The sequence below is a fragment of the Procambarus clarkii genome, chromosome 13 (genome assembly GCF_040958095.1).
Source record: "Procambarus clarkii isolate CNS0578487 chromosome 13, FALCON_Pclarkii_2.0, whole genome shotgun sequence".
In the NCBI taxonomy this organism is placed as follows: domain Eukaryota; kingdom Metazoa; phylum Arthropoda; class Malacostraca; order Decapoda; family Cambaridae; genus Procambarus; species Procambarus clarkii.
This window is the reverse complement of record NC_091162.1, coordinates 15,211,818-15,236,017: the sequence shown is the minus strand read 5'-3', so window position 1 is coordinate 15,236,017 and position 24,200 is coordinate 15,211,818. Positions and strand designations below refer to the sequence as shown.

The 24,200-nt window shown below is 42.8% G+C and overlaps 1 protein-coding gene across 1 annotated transcript in view; it reads left to right on the top strand.

Moving 5' to 3' along the window:
• LOC123757118 (alanine aminotransferase 2) overlaps positions 1-24,200 on the top strand; it is a 41,306-nt gene that overhangs the window by 1,979 nt on the left and 15,127 nt on the right. The window contains exon 2 of the mRNA XM_045740513.2: positions 9,542-9,631. Coding sequence (XP_045596469.1) covers positions 9,542-9,631 — 90 coding nt within the window. The remainder of the gene's footprint in view (positions 1-9,541; positions 9,632-24,200) is intronic.

Below are 24,200 nucleotides of genomic sequence, written 5' to 3'. Positions count from 1 at the left end.
AAACCCCCTGTTTATGAATGAAAAACGGTTTACACGCGACTCGCAACTGATGACGTTCGAACATCTTCCGGATAAAGTGCTTCACTGACGAATTTTGTTCGAACCACAACTCTGTAAACAGCCCGTCCTCCAAACAAAGATCCAAAAGTGATTCTATCCACCCGCCAAACCCCCTGTTTATGAATGAAAAGCGGTTTACACACGACTCGCAACTGATTTTGTTCGAACACTTCCGGAACAAGTGCTTCACTGATGAGTTTTGTTCGAACCACATCGCTATAAATGCTTCACCCACGTACTACAAATGCAAATAATCTCCAACCGAACCTAAATACCTAACTTAACCTATGCCTATATATGCACAATATGCTAATATATTATAATATTAATTTATATTTGAGAAAATTCTTGTTTTGAATGAACAGCAAGTTAAAATTTATGAATGCGTCTGTGGGGTCGACCGCTGGATGTAATGGACTTGAGTCGAGGACGGGTTGCTGTGAATGCTTCACCCACGTACTACAAATACAAATAATCGCCAACAGAACCTAAACGCCTAACCTATGCCTATATATGCTAATATATTATTCAGTTATATTTGAGAAAATTCCCGTGTTGAATGAACAGCATGTTAAAATTAATGTGTGTGGGGTCGACCGCTGGATGTAATGGACTCGAGTCCAGGACGGGTTGAACCGGGACCCTAAATGCATGGATATGCACAACAATCCATGTTTTTTGTTTATATATAAAAAAAACTGGTTACCTTGCGATGATTTCGGGGCTCAACGTCCCCGCGGCCTGGTCCTCGACCAGGGACGGCCTGGGCCTCGGGGAAGCCTGGTCCTCGACCAGGCCTCCCCGTTACTGGACTGGCAGTGACGAAGGCGTCCGAACATTGCCGATAATAAATGTAGACTGTATATATATATATATATATATTTTAACACTAGCACTTTATACTCGCTGTTTGTTTTATGGAATAGTCTCTATACTTGCGCTCGTTCAATTATAACATCATTGTTTCCAGCTGAATGTTCCCTAATGTTCATCTTTTTAGCTCGAGCAACCACCCGGAGCTGCTTGTTGCTTTGAACCGAACTTGTGTATACAAGCTGGATGGATGGATGGATAGTCATGGTGCTGATGTGCTTAATTTGCTCGTTGGACTCTCCACCAAGGCTTTAATAATTCGCAAGTGTTGGTGGGACGATCCTCTTTAAAGTCATTCTAGGGATAGCGTCGCTATACTCTGGCAACGGAATTAACCACGTCTGCGTTGTAAACAAACGCGACTTTAACCTTTCCGGCTCGTGGCAACCTGTTTAGTATGCTCGGTTTGTTTTGCTTGGAATCCAGTTTTAGTCTGAAAACTCATTTTGTTCACATTCCTTGCGCTCACGTTATTAACGACGCCAAAAATATGAGTAAACACGTTCCGGGCTGCTTAATAATTTTGCACAGTAGAATACTATTCAGTTCCGACTGACGGAACTGTGCATAATAAATATAATATATATATATATATATAATAATTTACAGCATAAAAACACAGCGTACATTAATACAAATAACAGGGCACTGGATGATGCACACAAGTTGTTCAGTTAGGTAAGGCATTGTTGGGTTTGGCCAACAACAGGATGGGTTGACTAGACACAGTTTCGCTCTTGGGAAGTGGAATCATGACAAGTTCAGTGAGAGCTCGTCTTGGATAGAAAATATAAATGTGTGCCTACAGTCTATCCTCTCCAGTACATACAGTAAGTGTTCATACAAGCACACACACCATATTAAAATGCCTCTTACAGTTTAGCCTACATTTTCACGCTAGTGCCTGAAAGAGTCTGTACCATTTTAATAATCAAAATCTGTACAGACACTCTGTTGTAGTGTGAGTAAAAATTTCCATGCAGAAAATTTAGTCAAGTAACTACATCTTACTCGTACTAAAATTACTGGTGGCGAGTTCTAGATCACATGTGTAGCAGCGTCACTGGTGTTGCCAAGTGGTCGTCCCCGTGACTTGGCACCACTGTTCGACGCTTGACGTTGGAATAATATAACGTCAGATTCCCATAGATTTCCCGACTAGAATTATTATTAACTATAAACTACAGGGAACTGTGTTCGCTCGGTTATTATGAGTAAATGCAGTTCGTAAGTTATTTGGAGGTGTCTTCGTGTATTGCTTAAGACTTCGATTCATTTATGTACTAGAATAAATATATAAGTTCCTATACTAAAGCTTAAAGAATAAAAGCTCTGATTACCTGGCCAAGCCCGGGACAGTCTCCCCACCCCACTCTTCCCCCCCCCATCTTCCCCCTTCCCTCTCTTCCCACCCCCCATCTTCCATTCCCCCTCTTCCCCCCTTCCCCCTCTTCCCCTCCTTTTCCTCCCCTTCCCCTTTGTTACTTCATCACCTGGTGACAACCTGAAGCTGGGTTGATAGGGTGAGAAAGGAGAGAAACTCAATCACCCAACCCCGCCCCTCTCCTCTTTTCCTCACAATTGGAAGACTGACACTCAGGTACTCAACATTGTATTTAGACGGTAGGATTGATTAAAACTGAACCTGGTCTTGGGTTTGTAAACGGTAACAAAGTAATGCATCAATAATCGGTGTTTTTTTATTATTATAATCACAGCACAAATATTTGTGCGAATTACACTAAATAAAAACTAAAAAGCTTCAGAACACAACGAATACCGACTAGTTCCCATAATAATATGTATAGCTTCCCGGTTGTGAAGTCGTTGTGGGCAAGATGCCTCGCATCCCACCATGTTGGGCTTGAAACAATAGAACCATGAATGTGCTTTAGAACAATTGGTAAGCTCCCTGCCGGATACAAAAATGTATTTCAACGCGCCGAAGATATTCTAATCTTTGGTAGAGAAGCTAGGCTATTAAAATGAAGCTCAACCTAGGTTAATGCAGTTAGAAGTCGCGGGTGTTAGGGGGGTTCGGTGCGGGATGGGGTGTGTGTAACGGGGTTAAGGGTGGGGGGGGGGGGGAGGTTGTGTGAAGGGGTGAGGTGGGAGGGGTTGGAGGTGTGATAGCAATGACGAAACGTGAACTACCCGCGACTCAACACTGGATTATATTATAGATGAATCTTATACCCAGCTTGACCAATACAGGCCATTGTGTGTCGCGATATAAACCCGAATCACGTGTGAATCATGTTGCCTTAATCCGTCGTGTGCCACGCGCATATTAGATATCCAGAGCTAGAGCAAGTTATTCATTACACAATAGCTGGAGTGAAAGTTTGGCACTAAACCTCCATATTGAATTTTGTAACTAGCTCATCAAGATTGTAACTTGTTTAGCTAAATGAATTGTGGGGTTCAGTCCCTGAGCCCATTATGTGCCTCTGTAACCCTTTCCACTACCGCCCACAAGATGGGTATGGGGTGCATAATAAATGAACTTGACTAAACCTAACCATTCCTGGTTTATTGTTCTCCCGATGAAAATCGTCAATTTACCTTAGGGTATTTTAATATTATTAGTGTGCATGTCTGGGACTAAATACAATTTTAATCTGTTTATATTCAAGTATCTATTTGTTTAACACATTTTGTATTAAACTTGGACGCCTCTCGCAACACGGCCAAGTGTTGCGAGAGGCGAGGCCTAGGGAAGTTTTTTTTTGGTTTGTCTCTGTTGCCCGTATTATACAGGACCACCTCCTGTTTCCGTAGTACAGTACTTATAGTGACGATGAGCACTATCGTACATACATTGACGTCAGAGGCAGTTAGAAAGTACATATTGGTACTATTGAATTTAGACAAATTGGAAAAGGTTTTGTACAGATGTTGCAAAGAAAAACGTAACTTGTAACAATCCTGGAAAGTTAGGTTATCCGAGGCCTACTATAATATGTGCGCTATATTAGGCCTAGGAATATTTAAGTTTGGTTTTTAGTTTTTATTTGTCCAGAGTCTATAAAGTATCAAATTCTACGATCTAATTGTCCATTACGTCTATGTATGTACGATGGTACATATATGGTATGTACGTTACAAAAAGTACTGTGTAAACAGAATGGATTATAATGTAGCATATTATATAATGCCATAAGAGTTGCAAGTGGAGGCAGAACCTTGAATGATTCACAGCCGTGGCCGCCTGCGTTATATGGTTACCATGGCGATCATTGAGTGTGTGTGACGTGTCTGGTATCCATTACATTTGTCATTCAGGTGTCGAGGCAGGAATGTAGCAAGGCCGGATCCAACTGGTGTTCGATTATACACTTATATTACAAATTCATAATGTCCAGGTTCATTTTGACGTTGAGTGAGGGAGCCCGCACGGAGTATTGAGGGGCGGCGGCCATGGACAATTCCTCCCCTCCTCCTCCTCCTCTTGCCTTTTTTTTTAGTCTTGCAAAACTGCATTTTCGCTGGAATGTGAAGGATAAAATTCGAAAATAGGTACTAGATAATAAAAGCAGTGGAGAGAATGAGAATACTGCGGAAACATAGGTACGGTAGTGTGTTTAGTGAGGCAGCTAGTTACATCATAACTACCAAATTGTCTGCCCTCCGCAATCTTGCCGCATTTCTCTGCCTGAAGAAGCAGTTTGTTCTGTGACAAACATCGCTTGAGCTGCCCTATCACCTCTCTTCCACTTTGAGGAAATGCAGTTTAACCACAGAATCCATTGGAAAACTGGATTTCAAAGACGGATTGCATCCGTCTTCAAAGATGCAACGAAGTTTGTCCCTCGCTAGAGACATCCTTCATATCTTTCGTAATGTGGATTTCCTTACAGACTAAATAACAATAACGTGTCCGAAACGAGCCAACCCACACGGGTTAAATGAAATAACATTTCTCTCCGTTCTGGACCCCTTATAAAGCCGTGATAAGAAGGCGTGGGAGAGTTAATAGAAGACGAGAGGGGAAGGCGAGGAGTGAATAAAGCATGAAAAGAGCTAACATACAAACCAAAGAATAGCAATAAATGCAGAAAACCTAATAATAAGCCGAAAAGAAAAACTCTAAAATGAAACGCGTGGAATATGAGATAACGAAAACGGAGATTGGAAGAAGAGAAATAAAATTGAACAAACGAGCAAATATCCAAGACAGATCAAGTTTGCTATCATTAGACATGTAACCATGTACTGGTAAAGGCAAGAGTAGGCAGCAACAAAGCCAGGACTAAGGTTCATGTTGGGCACGCTGACTGTATATAAGAACAGGTTAAAATAGACGGCGTCTGTGAAGAGTAGAGGCTGGGAGGATTTTGGAAGACCAAGCTATAGGATGATACAAGTTACTAACATAACAGTAGAGAACATTGTTCGTGTGAAGGTTAATACTTTGTGTTCTTTAAATCATATGAGAGAGTATGGCCAGTTTCACGAAAGTATTCGTAGCAATCTGGTTCACATTAACTAAAGTCAAATACTGACTTAAGAGTTTTAATAAGTTAGCGCAGTATTTGACTTGTATCCCACTTGACTATGTACGAAGCCGACTCGAAAAGTTTCGTCAACCATCCTCCCAAAATGGTAGCCCTCACTAGCTACTAGTTAGTCATGTGCTCCACACCCACCCAACTGGGCGGCAGCTTAACAGGTTAGGTCTTGTTCATACCATAGAGGGAATGTACAGAGACCATCTTTGGAGCAGGGCGTGGATGGGAGCAGCGTCCTGCCTCACCCCACACGCCTGCCTCCTCAACCCATATTGATAAAAAGGCAATTTTTAGAAGCCTGTTAATTCCGGATTTTTAATAGCTTGTCAGCTCTAATTAGTGGTTTTTCTTCCGTTAACGTCTTATAAATTAATAGTCATGATTTACTAAAATTTCAGTAAATTTAAGCACAACCACACTTGGTTCGGATGTACACCTTGGTACAGTGGACAATATAAAGTCGTGGCATTGAACTACTAATGAAAGTATTTGGTATTGTAGTCGGTGAAGATTTGTTCATATCTGATCAGGTCTGTATCGGCCGATTATATGATGGTGTTTAATAAATGAAGAAATTTGAGTAACGAGAATATGCGTAGTGTTGTGTGTGTGTTCAACAGTGTTATGTATCCTCGCTGTGATGGCTGTCTACTTGGCACCGTGTACAGGTCTCTGTTGTGCCAGATATAGATATGCGCCCACTCACACGCCTTATTGCTTACCGAGGCAGCCTAGAGAATGCTCCACGTAGCTGGCCAGGTAGTGTAGCAAACCTTACAGGGTTGTCGTCTACTTGATGGTAGATGTGGGTAGATTTCGGGTTGTAGAGCTCAAGAGGTTTGCTGAGGGAAGGCTTCAGGGGGTCACTAAATACCTGTAGACTGATGGCAAGTCGTGTAGGAATATCGGGGAGCGACATTGCAGATGACGCTGCAAAACTTGCGACTAGGAGGAGGAATGTTCATACCACAAAGTAAATAATTAATGAGAAAATCAGTACGAGTCGTGAGGTGGATTCGAACCCGCTCACTTGGTGTACTCCCAAGCATGGCTCCTATTGATTTTCTCATTGATATATTGCGGTTAATATGATTTCATTGTGAAAGATATTTAGTGGCATAAAATGCAGATGTAGTGTGACCACAAGACAGCGGCTGCAACATCAGGATCTGCCGGACGGTACATAAATTCAACCAACTGTGAACTACTTATTTTAACAAGAGAACAATATAAGAACAAAGTACACTTGCACGGTACTTGGATACCGGTGTCCGTGGGAAAATAGATTTTATGGGTTGCAGAAGTGAGGAAACGTTAGCATTATTACTTAACCTATTATAGGTATAGGTTAAGTAATAATTGTAATTACGAAGCAATAAGATGCTAATCTTAACATACTAAGAAGGTTAGGTAAGGTCGGTGTTTTCTATGAAGCTTTTCAAGGTAAACTAAAATATTCACAATAAATTAGTATGTCACATATGCACTTATTTAATAAGTCAATATTGACTGTACGGAAGTGCGAGAACGGGTTGGTTGGCCACACATCCCACTGGAACACTACCTAACACGGTGCACTTACAAACCAAATATAGATTACCACCGACGTTTTACAGTGCAGAAGAAATTGTTAAACACGCGGGGCATATCCTTATTGACACCAACGTTAGTCATACACTCTTTCTACTGCATAAGTAACGCTTAGCGGGCCAGCCAGAGGCTTGGGGTCCGATAAGGAATATATTTCCGTAAAACAAAAGCTTGTCGTTGGATCAATAAAGTTCTACTTTGTAATGATTTCATAATCTACACAATTCTATATACACTTAAGCACATTGCACTTGAAGCCTCATTCACTTGAAGCTTGTGCTATAAATCACTCTAAATCAACGTAACTACAAAATCTAACCTAACCTTATTAACCTGCATTATATAATATTCGAGAAAAAGTTACAATACACCGTATAAAAGATTGGTTCTGCTACTTCACCCAAGTGAATATTGGATGAACCAGAACTATATTTTCACCAAAGTTAAGCTCTTAGGCGGAGAAAGAGTTGACTTTCTTCAGCTGGGAAATATAAAACTTTGCACACACAGGCGACGGCGAATACTCCCTATACGCTGCCAAAGACGAGCCTGGCCCCAGACAGAGAGGAGGGCAGTGCTGGTGTGTACAGGTAGCGTGAAGTTGTAAAGCATGTCACGGAGGCGTGGAGCTCGCCTAGTGGTGTTCCAGGAAGGGCGCCAGCGTTACCTCGCGTGTAGACTGGCTGGCCCACCACGCCGCCGCCTTATGGATGGAGTGTGGAGAAATATGAATGGTTATAGCCCACATTTTTATGCAATGAAAATTAAAAGCGTATAACAGTAAACATAAACCTGGCCTAGGCCTAGATAAACATTCGTATGCCTAATTTTGTGTATGTACTAACCTAGGCGTAAGGAAAGTTAATGTTTGTTGCCTTCTGTCTCTGGCCTTCTGCAAAACTTGGATTTTTTGTGTTTAACAGTCTCTATTTTGTACTATATATATATAATGGGTGTAGGTACTATAGACCAACCTGACAAAAAAATGTGTGGGGGAACATCCAACAATACTGGCCTGGATTATGTCAGGGTTGATAGTCATTATCCACTTCCACCTGCTGCTAGTGCTAGTTCATTCACTAAAGTAGTTAGTGGCACCCCTGAGGTTGAAAAAGATACAAATGATTACAGTTTATAGAAGCCGTACAAAGTGTAGGGGAGAGGGTATGCTAAACTTCGTAGGAGGGCATTCTTAATGACTTGACTGATGAAAATCAAATGTTGGAGTGTATTTCCTAAGGTAACGGGTTGGGGAGCGGCACGGTGAGTGGGAACACTGGGTAGGCTCTGTAGCCTACTGGGACGGGCTAACGCGGTTGTCTGGAGAATTGCCAAAATTATTATTACGAATAATAAAGAGTACATTGTTCCCCAAAAGTCTTGACGCTTTCATTGAGAACTTTCCCCGCTCGTAATATCCGAAGTTTGCTTATTGTAGGTAATGCATGGACATAAGCTGCCCCATTAATTGGGTTTGTGGAGCATGATTAATGACTGTAACTGGCTCACCACGGATGCAAATTGATCTGAATAGACTGTTGCGGGATGTTTCTTGAACCTCTTGTGACATGAAAGGCTGTTGACATTGTGTAACTTGCTTCAAAAGTGTGTTCATTTTGGCAAAGTTGTAAAATACTGCTACAAGGGGCGGCCTGGTGGAACTTGCTGGCTGGAGCGGGTTTGCTCTTCAACGACCTTGACAGATGGTAGTGGCAAGTCACTAGTGTGTTTGTGTATTTTTGTTGTTGTGTCTGCAGCATAGAGCAGTTAGCTCTTGGACTAATCGCCTGTCTAACAGTTGGTTGTCTAATGTACTGACTCCAGACTTATTTACCTCTATCATGTCTACTGACAAGCGGTACATGTCTACTACATGTACCGCTTATCTTACGTACATACGTCACCAGACTGCAGCCTGTGAACAGGTACATCAGGCGAAATAAAACTGTCCATTCTTGTCTGCCACTGTCTGGAATCTTAATCTGGGCCCCTTAGGACTACGTTTGTGGGGCGTAATTACCCCAAGTATAAATAAATAGTTATCCACACTTCCGTAGAAATACACTCGTCACCTTGGCTGTAGGAGACTCGAACCGCGTACTCCACGCCTGAGAATCTTCTGGGAATCTTTCCTCAAGACTACTCATAGCTGAGTGGATACAGCTTCTGCCCCACACACGTGAGGTCCGTGGTTCGAGTCTCCCAAGAGTCCAGGTGCATGGAATACCTAAGTATTGTTAGAGGACGAGAGCTACGCTCGTGGTGTCCCGTCATCTTGTTACTTGTCATGTGACGCTTTGAAACGGACTCCTTTGGCCTCTACCATCCTCTCCTGCAACTTGTTCAAACACTCCTCCAACATTCATAATTTCTGTCCCTTCTCCAAATTGAGTGTGTGAAGTACTGTGCGTTTGTGTAAATGTTTGTGTGTTTGCGTGCATGCAGGTGGGTGCGCGCGCACATGCTTTAAAACTAAAGTTTATTTACATGCCTTGTAATTCTTACAGGGAGTGAGTAAGCCGTTTAAGACGGTGACGAAGGCGAACATCGGCGACGCCCACGCCATGGGTCAGAAACCCATCACCTTCCTCAGACAGGTAAGTGTTCCAAGGGCGGCGGGGGCGGCTGGTGGGTGGGTGTATCCTTCCTGGTGGTGCTGGGGGGGATATTAATATATTTGGGATCATAATAATGTATTTTTTGCTTGAATAATACAATTAATCTCAATGAAGACATTGAGTTAAAACGACAGTGGTATGTCTGGTCTCCTAGTACTGGCAGCCTTATTGATATATTTAGCGCCTTTTTGCATAGGTGCTATATGTAATACTAGACCTTTTAGCTTGCCCGGGTAGATACGTGGTAGGGTTTTTAGAGCTTATATGAAACTGCAGGAGACTGACTGCTGGCCAAGCGGGCAGATGTGTTGGGGTTAATGACCTGCGGGAACCACGAGGCCAGGGGTGTCTCGCGCGCCTGGCAACACACTCCCAGTACGACGTGGTCTCCCGCGCCACTCACGAAACTTACTTATTTACCCCGAGGGGTGAGTTTATTGGGCAGTACGCCACTCATCCTGGGAGTGGACACACCGCCATAGCAGCATGTACGATACTCCCCTAAAAAGGAAGAAAGAACTTGTTGCTGCTCTACACCAGGGGAGGAGAAGCAACTTTCGCACTTTTCAACATTGGGAAAAAATAAACATTTCAACCTTGGACTAAATAAACACATTCACTAAATGTTTATCGTGATGCATTTACTAGATATGATATCAAAATAAAGTCGGCATGAGTTCTCACGACTTAAAGAATACATTAGCCAAGCAGAACGTGTAGGATGTTATTTAGTTTAGTGTACTCGTTGTGCACTCACAACCAACACACGATGAGTTCAGGAACTGAACTCCTATACTCGTTTAGCTAAGGAAGTTGCAGCATTGATGAGGCTAGGTAAAGCTGTATATCAATCGCCTCTCACAGTTTTAGTTAACAGAGCGTAACAGAAGGATAGTTACATAATGGTCACTGGACCTGGGGGTAGAAATAGCCTAAGCTACTCTATCCCTTTGAGATGTATTTTTTTGTCCTTGTCTCAATAAACATACCGTACTTGGCCACTGGAACTGAACCCCCCATATTAATATGCTAGTACAGCGTAGCAAATGTATCTTTCACTTACCCGAATTACATGCTTCTTCTCCGAATTGTATAATTATAATACCTGTACGTGCTGTATAATGTTCTTAATTATATCTAGTTAAATTTGCTCTCGTACTGAACGGCTTTTCGCTTCGCTAGTCACTCGGCTTCTCCAGTAAAGTGTAACAAAAAAATTAAATGACATTTGAAACAAAGAAGTATTTTTGGATAATTAAAATAAAGTACTACAAGCATGTGAATTATTTTTGTATCTCTCTTGCTCCAGGAAAATCACAAGATAATGAAATGGTATGGAGTAATACTCCTTTACTGTTCTAATTTATTTAGTTAATTAACAAGTAAATATTTCTTGACCAGACCACACACTAGAAGGTGAAGGGACGACGACGTTTCGGTCCGTCCTGGACCATTCTCACAATCGACTTGAGAATGGTCCAGGACGGACCGAAACGTCGTCGTCGTCCCTTCACCTTCTAGTGTGTGGTCTGGTCAACATACTTTAGCCGCGTTATTGTGACTCCTCGTCTGCAACAAGTAAATAGATATAGATAACCTACCTATCATGTTCACAGGCAATTTAGAGATTAATATACTGGACAAGAGGAAAAGCACACTTAGGATGAACTTTGCCGGCTTCCCCCCTAATGGACTTGGTCTGAGAACGGGTTGCAGCTTACTACCTCGGTTCGAATCCCATTCTGTAAATACTTCACCCCACGTATTTCAAATACAAATAATCCCCAACAGAACCTAAATATCTAACCCAATTTAGGCCTTACTATGCATTGAACTTTAATGCGCAGAACACTGAATCGTGCAGTATTCGTAGACCACAAGAATTAGGGAATTATGCTACGATTGGCACCAGTCTACAGTAGGCTATGAATCCAGGGGCCAGATTCACGAATCAGTTACGCAAGCACTTACGAACCTGTCCATCTTTTCTCAATCTTTGGCGGCTTTGTTTACAATTATTGAACGGTTAATGAGCTCCGAAACAGCAGTAGGCTGTTTATAACAATAACAACAGTTGATTGCGAAGTTTTCATGCTTATAAACTGTTTAATAAATGTAACCAAAGCCGTCAAAGATTGAGGAAAGATGGACAGGTTCGTAAGTGCTTGCGTAACTTTCCAGAATCCGGGTTCTGGACACCCAGGCGGCGCTGGGCCCACCTGGCAGCGTGTATGGTGCGAGGAGAATATAGAGCACGAGATGTCGTCACAGAGAGAGCTGGAGTGCAGAGAGCGGTAAACCGCAAGATTGAGCAGAGGCTGCAGATGATGATGTTATAGATTCAGCTACTCGGAACAAGTTCCAAGTAGCGCGGGCTATAGTGAGCCCGTAGTGGACTTACCTGGCACAGGAGCGGTGCTGCATGTTCTGTGGGCTACAGATGGTGTATGTGTATTAATTAAGTGTTGGTGTATTGGTGACGTATTAATTCCTACGTACCACTGGTGGCCAAACTTGTTAGCACTGCGGTATTTCCTCACCCCTGCACAACATTAAATAAATTAACTTTATTGCTCCATGGAATTTAAGATTTGTTTGAACACTCCACTATCTTTTGGATTCTCTGCATTTATTGGATATACAAACTACTGCATCGGATGAATATAACACGTTGGCACAGTAAGTGTTTTTTTACAGGTATTAAGCTGAAAGAGCATGAATGTTTATTTAGTAGACATCGCCTTACTATAGAATGAACATGAATTTACTAGAACGCGTTTATCGAAGGATGATAATTAATGCTACAAATTAGAAACTTTCCACATTGAAAATGCTTAATTTACAGATATAAATGATTTAGATTCAGTTTTGAGCAGCAATATTTGCAAATTTGGCGATACGAAAATCGGGAGGGAAATAAACACAGGAAAAAGACTCCTATCACTTCAAGACGATCTAAATTGGGTTTTGCAAAACTGCATCTGCCAATAGGATTGGCAGATGCAGTTTAATGCTGACAAGTGTAAGGTTTTGAGGCTAGGTAATGATGAGAGTTACAAGATACGAGCTAGATGGTGTTGAGATTGCGAAAGGGATCTGGAAGTTATGATTAGTAAGAATTTAAAACCAAAAAATCGATGCATAAATGTTCTTAAGGCAAATAGGACACTGGGATTTATTTATCGAAGCTTTGGTAATAAGACACCGGGTGGTGTTCTTCAGCTATATCTTACTCTTGTTAGGCCCCATCTAGATTATGCAGTTTAGTTTTGATCGCCATAATATAAAATGGATATAAATTCACAAGAACGCGTCCACTGTATTATGACAGTTAATCCTCCAAATTAGAAACCTGTCATATGAAGAAAGATTAGCAAAGCTTAAATTACATTTTCTAAAAAGGCGAAGAATGTCTTTAATTTCTTATCTTTCCTCTAGAAAGGCGTAGAATTAAGTGACATTATAAGAGGTATACAAGTGGATGGATGTACATAATAAAGGAATATTAATAGGGTCCTAAAAGTATCCACACAAGACAGAACACGAAACAATGGATATAAATTGAATGAGTTAGGAAAGACTTGGGTAAATACTGGTTCGGTAACAGAGTTGTTGATTTGTGGAACCAATTACCGCATAACGTAAGAGGTGGGATCCCTTGATTGTTTCCAGCGTAGGTTAGACATACATAAGAATGAGATTGGGCGGGGATATAAATAGGAGCTCCCTCGTGTGGGTCCAATAGGCCTTCTGCAGTTAACCTGAATCTTGTGTATCATTAATAAAATATTTGACCTTCAGTGTTTCTACACATCAACAAACTCCTGGACTAATTTCCTCACTGATTCATCTCTTGAATTATTATTTTTAGGACGTTTAAGCGCACAAAACTAACAAACCTGACTCCGGGCTGGGCTCGGTGGAAGGACTCGAAACCGAATGAAAGGGATCTCCAGGTAATTCCCAAAATGTTTCTTTTGTAGGTAGGAGGCACGGACTCTGTGAGGTTGGTGACTAATATAGCGTGACCTGGTGCAGATTTCATCGTCAGATATGTCGAAACTTCGACCATAATTCCAATATTTTGATTCTTAGTTAGCAGCTATTAAAAATTTCTCGGTTGAAACCACTGCAGTCCAGTTCCTCCTGGGCTTATTCGTACCCCTGGAATATCCAGAGGTGTTCCAGGGGTATAATATTTGGGTTCAGTGTCTAGTATGTGCCTCTGTAACCCCCGGGTGATACATAGGCACAGAGGTGTACACTTGAGGAAGCACTAACACAATTAATGTAATCCTCTGCTTTATCTTGCTCTAGTTAGGCCTCATTTAGATGGTAATAAAGCTGTTGATTGTCAAGACTAAACTAAACCCGAGAGTACAGTCGGGTTCATTCTCAACGCACAATCGAGAAATCAGTGTTCGAATCCCGGGCGGGACAGAAATAGTTGGGCACCTTTCCTTTCACCTAATGCTTCTGTTCACCTAGCCGTGAGTAGGTACTAAGGAGTTAGTCAGCTTGCTGTGGGGGGGTTGCATTCTGGGCGGGGTCAGTAATTCTGCCCTGCGGGGAGGGGGGTGGGGGATTTCGATAAATGCCAAAGGTGTATGAATACACTCTGGCTTCTTGTCCCCCGACAGTGAATTAAACCACCGCGCACTGTGGTTGGGGGGGGGGGGGGAGGTGGTACATAACAAGCCATCCTATCTACCTTCTTCCTCTTGTCCCGTTTCCCAGTGATCTCTCTGTAGCCTATCAACCGGTACGTAGCTCCTGGTACACATCTGCACCCCTGCCCACCACAGTGAATACCACTGTGAATACCTCTTATCACTCACTCCTGTACCAAAAGCTGTAGGTTGTGCAGACGAGGAGTCGCAATAACGTGGCTGAAATAAGTTGACCAAACCACACACTAGAAAGTGAAGGGACGACGACGTTGCACTCACTCAGCCCCGCTTCTGTGCCAGGTAAGTCCACTACGGGCTCACCATAGCTCGTGCTACTTGGAACTTGTTCAGAGTAGCTGAATCTATAACAACAACGACGTTTCGGTCCGTCCTGGACCATTCTCAAGTCGATTGGTTTCCAAGGCTGCAGGTTGTCTAAAAACACCGACAACCTCGTCAACTAGAAAGAAACTCTCACTGCGTGTATGTATATATTAAACTGTGTGCGTCTTCCTCCCCAGTTACGGGCTCTCCTCCCCAGTTACGGGATCACCATAGCCCGTGCTACATGGATATTTCGTTCCGAGTAGCTAAATCTAAAACAACAACAACAACGTCTTCCTCCCTGTCCCCTCTCGCTCCTCATCCCCCGTCCTTCCGTCACCCCAACACTGACCTAAGCCCGCTAGACGAGTGAGTATGTGACGGTTGCGTGACTTAATATCCCACACGGTACCCAAGGTGTTAATTGCTTGGTAGTGATGTCGCGCGATGATGGGGGCGCCCCTTAGCTTCCTCAAGTGCTGGTCGGCATCCCTTCCAGGAATGTTTAGTCCACCTGGCAATTTAGTACATCTTGCTTTAAGGCATGCTGGTTCACAGCCACTTCAACCTTCACACTACCTGATGGAAGGCGAAAATTGACCCTGTAAATGGTGGGGGGGGGGGGGTATACTCAATGGGGTTGTAGCATACCTTCTGGAATGTTAATATCCCTTCTAGGAATGCCAGCTCCCTTTCCTGGAATAGTTGTAGTGAATCAATGTTTGAGCAATTTTGTAGTGTTGTTTCACATTCCTGGTCTCCTGGAGACGCCTCCACACTTGGCACTGTGGGCTGCTTGTCCTGGACCCTCGGGCCGCCCCCCCCCCCCCAACCATGTCTGTGGACTTTCTAGCCAAATTGTGACTGGTTTTAACCTGAATAAACTGCTCCGCGTCACTGGTCGAGGGGGGACCCACCGGCAGCCCTGGCGTGTCTCAACACACACACCCCCTTCACTACTGGATCCGGTGCTGCTCCCGGCAGGAATTGCGAATCTGGACATAAATCCTATGGCAGATTATGTTCTCTGGAAAACTTGGCGCTAAATACCTCAGCCGGTTCCAATATCTGCCATCAGACATAATTACCAATACAAAACCCATCTCTATAAACCACTCGGGTAATCCGTCCACTGAACTAATACGTCCCACTTTGTACGTTATGGTCCCCTGCAGTAGATGGGTTGTTTGGGTTCGTACGCTTGTGGATAGGCTACCATTGTATTTTGTTCATAGTGGCAATCAGGTGGACCAAACTCTCACAAGTCAAGCCTGGCCTCGGGCCGGACTTGGGGAGTAGAAGAACTCCCAGCACCCCATCAAGCAGGAGAACTGACTGCTCGCCCACTGTGCTCCCTGTGCAGACGATGAGTCACAATAACGTGACTGGAGATGTGATGACCAAACCACACATATCATGTCCGTGAACTAGTTTAATGTCTCGTTACATCACCCGTTTTTTGTAGGCAGAGATGCCAGTCTGCTCCCTTTATATATCGCCCTCGTGCGATCACATCATTGTATGTGGCGGGGAAACCAACCAACAGAAGGGATCGTTATTCTAAGAGTTAATGATAATTTTGAGTAATTACGTTTGGGTTGAAGGAAGAATTGTGCAGAGCACATTGATACAAGAGGAAGGCGTGGTTGCACAGTTTCGGCTCGTGTAGCCATGATTCACCAGATCTCAATGCTCAGTATCCTTTGTTGCTTAAAACTTCGATATGATACTAATAATTTGTAAGTCACGTTAAATTGTAAAATATAATACACACATTCAGAGGTCGGAGACGAGTATTCGTTATGCTAGTGTTTATCTGTTGTGGAATTTGGTTAGGCAAAATGTATTCTACAAACGACTTGCGGGATACCAGATTATAACGTCTTTGTCCTTCATGGCACATGGAATGTTGTGATGTAGACCTCGTGGTATTACCATTGTTCCGTGCAGAGTTTGATGATGTAAGAGTTCCGGCTGGTGTGTGTGTGTGTGTAGTTGGTTGGTTTGCCGCGGCGCGGACGCGTCAATTCGCTCTGGTTGCCACACTGGATGCGGCAGCACCATCGATTAACGTCTATGCTGGCCCGACCTGCCCTGTTGCTCCTATATTCCCACCCTCAGCCGGGTGTTGACATGGAGACCTTGTACATACTTGCCTCCTGTTTACACCCATCAGCTCCACACACAGCCCCCACACACATGCTGCACAGTGATGCTCACGTGACAACGAATACCCGCCTGCCATTATACGCTTGTGTAGCCTTCAGTTAAGTACAAGTCGTGTCATGTCAAAATGAGGGCGAGCCCCAGGGAGGACGAGAAGCGAAGAGGGTAAATAAATACAGAGAGGCAGTAGAATTAAGGTGACCGGAAAGTGGCTAGGGTTAGACCCAGCTGCAGGGGTCTGCACCACGCCTGATCACAGCTAGGGGGAAGACACGCTGCAGAAACTCCGTCCTCAGGTGTTACACACACACTTGCAACACCTTTTTTTAGAACAGTGTTGACCTGCGAAATCATTTAGAAGTTGATAAATGGCGGCAACTCTGTAGGGCTTGTTGGTTAAGCTTTTGACTTTGTCATTGAATTTGATTAGTCATATCATTTCCGATAGTTAAGCTTCGTTAGGATGAGTTGTCATCGGAGTTGTTGCCGTCATATTAGACTTGGTTATTATTAAAATGGGTTGTTACAATCGTGTGGTTCTTTGCTGTCAGCAGCCTATTAATAATCTGGATATTTGTTATCCATATTATTGTTATCCAGTACCCACTGTTGTACAGTTATTTGCTGTGAGTGAGAAAGTGTTGGGTGTGATAGGTGGGTCTTGACGGGGGGGGGGGGGAGGATGATTCATTGCTTTGTTGAGCCTAAGACGGCGCTCACACATGGTTGGTGTCTTGACCGGGTAAGGTTGGGGTGGTGTTGGTCAGGTTCGGGGTTTTTATTGCTAAGGTTTTTTGAACATTCGGAATCCTATTTACCATATTCCGAACATTTATAATGGTTTTTGTTTGGCTTTAGAGCCTCACTAAACATTACTCTCGGATCTTTTTAGTATTCAGACTTTGTAATTTCAACACACTTAAGGTGGTGTCTAGTGACATTCTACATTCCTCCATGTTTTTGTTAATGCAATAAAATGTACTGGTTTTTGAGCACGAAATTGCTCGTAAATCATCTACTGTAATTTGTTTGTAATGCTCTGACTGACTGTTTGTGTTGTAGACATTTAGGGTACTATGTTTGTGCCAGAGAATTCCCGTAATACTTTTAACAAGATCCTTTACATTCATTCCATAACATTTGCTTTAATGTTTGTGCTCTGCCCCCATAATGTCACATACTACCAGCTAACATTGTCATTCACACCCAAACCTGTAATCTCTAGCATTACAAAGTGCCGAGTGATTCTTTAACGCATTTCCCTGAAGTCTCCACTCTGTCCCTCGCATGCATAGTCATTGAAAATTCCTTGTTGATGAATAGTACGGTATTAAAATAATTCCTTTAAAGTGTGCAATTTACCGCAGTTACCCTTGACAACCTGTCGCAGCTTACACCGCACTCTGGCACAACTCCACGTGCTATAGCAACCCGTCTGTTTTTCCTTATCATATCTAGTGCCAACTCGAATCTATAAATTCCCCACTTCTATCTTTTCCTCCAACCGGGAGGCAGACAAATTGGCTTGTTCCCATTCAGCGTTCTCGCTGAATCTGCTTGTATTCTTGTGTAGAAGAGCGAAGAGGTTGGACGTTTCATCTGTGGACTTTCTGCTTCTCCCTACCACTTTCCAGCTCTCCTTCTTGACCTTCGTTGTAGCATTGACTGTTCATCCTTTTTATGCTTATCGCATTCTTTCACACGACGGACTTTATCCTTCAGTATGTGGGTCTCCGCCCTAGGTGACAGGCGGAGCTCCTAACAGAATATGTGGAGAAGTAATGGAGTGAACCATCACTTACTGTTATTCCTACGGCAAGAGAACACCTGGGAAACAAGTCCAAGACGGTCCACTAAACACACCTGCTTAGTGTAAATTGCTCAAATATGTAGTGAGATTAAAATAGGACCTTCGGCTTATGATTTAATGTATTGTGTTGAGTGGTGTTTGGTTTAGAGGAGAGATGAGCTACACGTAGGGTTGGCAGCCGTGCGAGACGCCAGTGATGTAGCAACTAGTATGTTCTCTTGACCATTGTTTATTCAGCACCTGAACTCTGAATAAGTGGACATCATTAATTGGCATTACACTGGTTAGGTAACCTTGGCATGCAGAGCTCCTATTGCAACACCCTCATAGCTTTACGCACAATTAAAGTTCATAGTTATACATGAATTGTAGTTGGAGCATAAGTACATGAATTGTAGTTGGAGCATAAGTACATGAATTGTAGTTGGAGCATAAGTACATGAATTGTAGTTGGAGCATAAGTACATGAATTGTAGTTGGAGCATAAGTACATGAATTGTAGTTGGAGCATAAGTACATGAATTGTAGTTGGAGCATAAGTACATGAATTGAAGTATAAGTTGGAGAAACAAGCTGGAGCAAGTGGTAAGGTGCTCCAGTGGATAAGGGAGTACCTAAACAACAGGAAGCAGATAGTTACTGTGAGGGGTGACACCTCAGACTGGCGTGATGTCACCAGCAGAGTCCCACAGGGTTCTATACTCGGACCTATCATGTTTCTGATATACGTGAATGATCTTCCAGTAGGTATAGACTCATTCCTCTCAATGTTTGCTAATGATGCTAAAATTATGCGAAGGATTAAGACAGAGGAGGACTGCAATAGGCTACAGGATGACCTGGACAGACTGAAGGAATAGTCCAACAAATGGCTACTAGAGTTTAACTCGAGCAAGTGCAAAGTGAAGAAGATAAGCGTAGGGAGCAGGCCAAACACAAGATACCAGCTGGGAGAGAATCTTTAAGGAGTCGAGAAGAGGGAAAGATCTCGGGGTTGATATCATAACAGACCTCTCTTCTGGAGCCTACATAAAAATAACATCAGCAACGTATGCAAGGCTGGCAAACATAAGAACTGCCTTCAGAAACTTCTGCAAGGAATCATTCGGAACCTTGTATACCTCATATGTCAGACCAATACTGGAGTCCACATCTAGTCACACACAAAACGAAGTTAGAAAAGGTTCATGGTATGCCACCAGGCTAGTCCCCGAGCTGAGAAGTGTGAGCTAAGGAAAGATTGCTGGAACCGAATCTCTCAACACTAGAAGACAGAAGAGTTAGGGGAGACATGATCGCTACCTATAAACTTCTCAGAGGAATTGACAGGGTGGATAGACAAACTCTTTAATACGGGTGGGACGCGAACAAGGGGACACGAGTGGAAACCTAATACCCAAATAAGCCACAGGGACGTTAGAAAGAACTTTTTCAGCGTCTGTAGTTAACAGATGGCATGCATTAGGCAGTGATGTGGTGGAGGCAGACTCCATACACAGTTTCAAATGTAGATATGATAGAGCCCAGTAGGCTTGGGAATCTGTACACCAGTTGATTGACAATTGAGTGGCGGGAGTCAATTGAGTCAAAGCACGACCCTCGCAAGCACAACTAGGTGAGTACAGGTGTGCCCTCCTCCTCCATGTATATACACTAATTTTACATTAATCCTTAATTTAACTAATTATGTTCAGGGTTAGAGTATAACCTATTTGTTAATTGGTTAATAATTTCTTATGACCTTTATAATCCTCCTGCGATTGATAGGCTCAAGGGCCTATCAACTGCAGATCCATGCAGCATGATTGGATCTGGTATCAGAAAGCATGGTTAAATGCTGTTTGGATCTGGTACCAGCCAGCATGGTTACACAGTTGGAGAGTAAAACAGAAGGGGGGTTAAGTTAGGGTCTGCAGCGTGGAAGTCGTTCAAGAGTGTGGGTGGCTTTGAGGTTTTGCCTCCAGTAAAGGTGGGCTAGCTAGTCTGCCCCTCCCTCTCCCCAGTGCGAAAATATCTGTTCAGATGCCCAAGACAGCAGGAGTCGGTCCCATACTTGCTTGCCTATTAGGGATGTTGATGTGCGTGCGAGCCTGGTAAACTATTTGTGTTCACGAGGAAGAGATTCAGCTTTTAGTCTCCTTAATGACTATTGTACTGGGTTCTGTGATACCTCTGGGCATTTCAATCTTATCATAGACTTGCTTTTGAAACTGAATGGTCACTTCCATCACCTCTAGTTACAGTTCATTCCAATTCTTTACCATTTGCTGTACGTGTGTTTGTCTAATGCGTTAGTTTTCAACTTCACCTGTACCCACCCCATGGTTTCGTTTGTACCTCGCACCAGAAAAACGTTAGTCTATTTTTTCTATAGCACTTGGTATCTTGTTCGGTGTGATCATATTGCCTCTACTTTAAAAGTTCGGTTTATTCACAAAGCCTCTCACCCATAGCCTATTTGTCTCTGGTACCTGTGTGTGTGTGGAGGGTTGGTGGATTTCGGTGTGGACGTGTGGAGGCGAGCCAAATTCAGCCTTTTTAACCCGTTGTTTAATGTAGCATCTCTCCTTCATATTTTTTACCATGCTAAGAATTTAGGGCGCCAGTGTTTTGTCCGGTACTCTGCACTATGCTCTAACACACCTCAGTTGAGGTAAACAAAGTCTTGCGGGCGAGGAGACGCTGAGCGTATGAGGGACGCCTTATCAGTGCGCGTTGATGATGCCTCTCAGGTGAGCGCGTGGCATAGCTCCTTTCTGGCCCCATGCTTTTGGCACCCTGTATACACTAGCATATCACTGCCAAAAGTATCATAATTTTGGCGACGGCGTGTATTCTTATACACTAAAGGTGCCCGTTACTGGCTTCTCCAAGGTTGATCAGCTTGGGGACTTTGCATTATTTATTTTTAAACAAATGACCTGACAACAACTTCATGGAAATAAAATATTGGTATTAAGTTGAAGATATGATTTGTATTGCTAAAAGCTCTCCGGTCGTGTCAAGGAATGTGTATTCATTTCCCCCCTTTTTCTAAACGTTTTTATCATATTATCTTTCTCTTGCCTCCACTCTTCCTGTCACCTTCCTTGGAACACAATATATTTGTGGTGTGATTGTGTGCTCTGACTTCCAGGAGGATATGATGGCTTGTGAAGATTCTGCCTCCTGCAGATTGGATCCCAGTGGTTTGCCATGGACGTAAATTTCATTGTTCAATTCTAGGCAGCTGAATAAGAGGCAGGCTCTGTGTGTGTGTCATCCTGTAAGGGAAAACCCCAGGGAGAGTATAGGGCCACAAAGCCCGGTCTTCCTTGGTTTGACTTCTTGTTGGAGCGTCCAACAGGGGTGGTAAGCGTAACTCAGTCGGTTAGTCTGATATCCATTTTCCGCAACACCTATCAAAGTGTTGTGTAGATAGTGTTATCCGTTTACTAGCGCTACAGATCTTTGGTTACACGTTGTGGCCCAGGGAGACGGTGCTTGTGTGAGAGGTGAGAACATCTTTCTGAAATAATTTCTTTTCTCACGCTCACTAGGTTTCTTTTCCATTAGTCTCCTCATTTTCCCTCTTCCACATCCATTCCTTTTCCTCTAGTCACCGATGCTAATAGTCTCGTCCTAGCGCGTGACCCTGAAACTATTCCAGTATTACTTCTGCTTCATTAATCGCTCTCTAAGCATTCCCCCACATTTAAAATACCGTTTTTGTATAGTTTTGCCATTAAATGAAATATTAGTTTAATTAAAAAAAGTAAAGCTATAAAAATTATTTTTTTCCGTGAAACTATAAAAACCTCTAACCATTCATGTAGAATAGGGTACAATGATGTGAGTACGCATCATTGCTGTGTACTCACTGAGCGACGCCAACTTTGGGCAGATGGAAAATGTTGGCTCCATTTTAAAGTGTCCTAAAGTATTTTTGTAAATCAGTGCTAAATACATGTGACTTATTGTTTATGCACGTGTAGATGTAGCGAGTATGATGTACTTACAAGTAACTCAATAGAGAAAAAAAAGAATAACGATTTATAAAAAAAAATAAGATTATGGTAAAAAAATGTATTGTAGTTGGGATAGGAGCTGCCTCGTATGGGTCAATAGGCCACGTTCACGTTTTAGATTCAGCTACTCAGGACAAAAGTTCCAAGTAGCACGGGCTATGGTGAGCCCGTAGTGGACTTACCTGGCACAGGAGCAGGGCTATGCCAATAGGCCTTCTGCAGTTATCTATATTCTGATGTTGGCCCCCGCTCTTAAATCGTAGGCCAATAAAGTGACCCGCATGACCTCCCTTCTCTCTGGTCTGGCCTGTACCCAAGCTCGTTAAATAGTAAATGGGGGGGTAAATAGTAAAGGCGGGGGGGGGGGGGGGGGGGGGGAAGGGAAGCCTGGCCTGTTCAAAGCGCGCCATGACACACCCACGTTTCCAACCAATGATAGCGTCGCTGTGAGGGCGGGAAGAACGGCCGGGACCAATAAGCGCTCGCCTTGCATTCATTGACGCCACACACCCACATTACCAGCCAATAGGCGCCGCGCTTGGAGATACATTTTCCACAATCGCGGAGCGTTGCACTGATACGCAATTGAAATTCCACTTTTTTTAAGGTTATAGCAGGTTATGGTTACTTAAATGGATAAGAAATAAATGCATCATATTTAAACGGCATTATATGTAACGTCTTAGTTTTGTTATAATAAATGAACTAAGTTCGTTGGCTGCTTATGTAGCTCGAAACATTTCACAGTCTTCTATCTTAAATTTAAAGGAGCTTAATTATTACCTGTAACTTAAACGCCACACTAGTATGGCTGGTAAAAAAACAAAATAAGCATAACCCCAAACATTAAAAACGTTGTCAATCACTTTTGTAATATATGGAGGCTGTTTATTCATCTGTTTTATATGTTAGTGTCCAGAATGGAAACGTTTGGAGTTGAACGTTTTGTGGGTGTGTGAGAGGGGCTGGCGGCCGCTTGGGTGCCTCTGGACCTGGTTGTCATGGCAACCGTGACGTCACAGCCACTCTGGGAACATTTATCCAAGGCGATATTTTTTTTTCTTTCCTACTAAGGATCCTTTTGTTCACTTTCATTTCCTCTAAGTTTGCACTACCTGCAGATGCAGACCTTACCACATGTAAACTATGCATTATTATAAGGGATGAAATGTGAACAAAAATAAGAGAAAAACCATATTCAATTTTTTTTATATTTTTTATCGAAAAATATGAATTAAAAATTGTTGCAGTGTATCTAGTTTGCCTACAGTAGATAGTGCATGGATAGTATACTAAATGTTCTGTTGCACTCCATCCACATAAATTATAGGACATTTGAACTATATTTTCAGCTAGAAAATCCATAGCCCGTGCTACTTAGAACTTTGTTCCAGGTAGCGAATCTTTAACAACAACAACAGCTAGAAAATAGTGATGAAACCAATAATTTTTTAATTATTATTATTATTATTATTAACAAGCTTAGGTATACACAGCAATGGGCTGCTACCTTATATGAAATTCTATCTACACAGTGTAGATAAAAAACTAGCTACTGTACCAAGAACTTA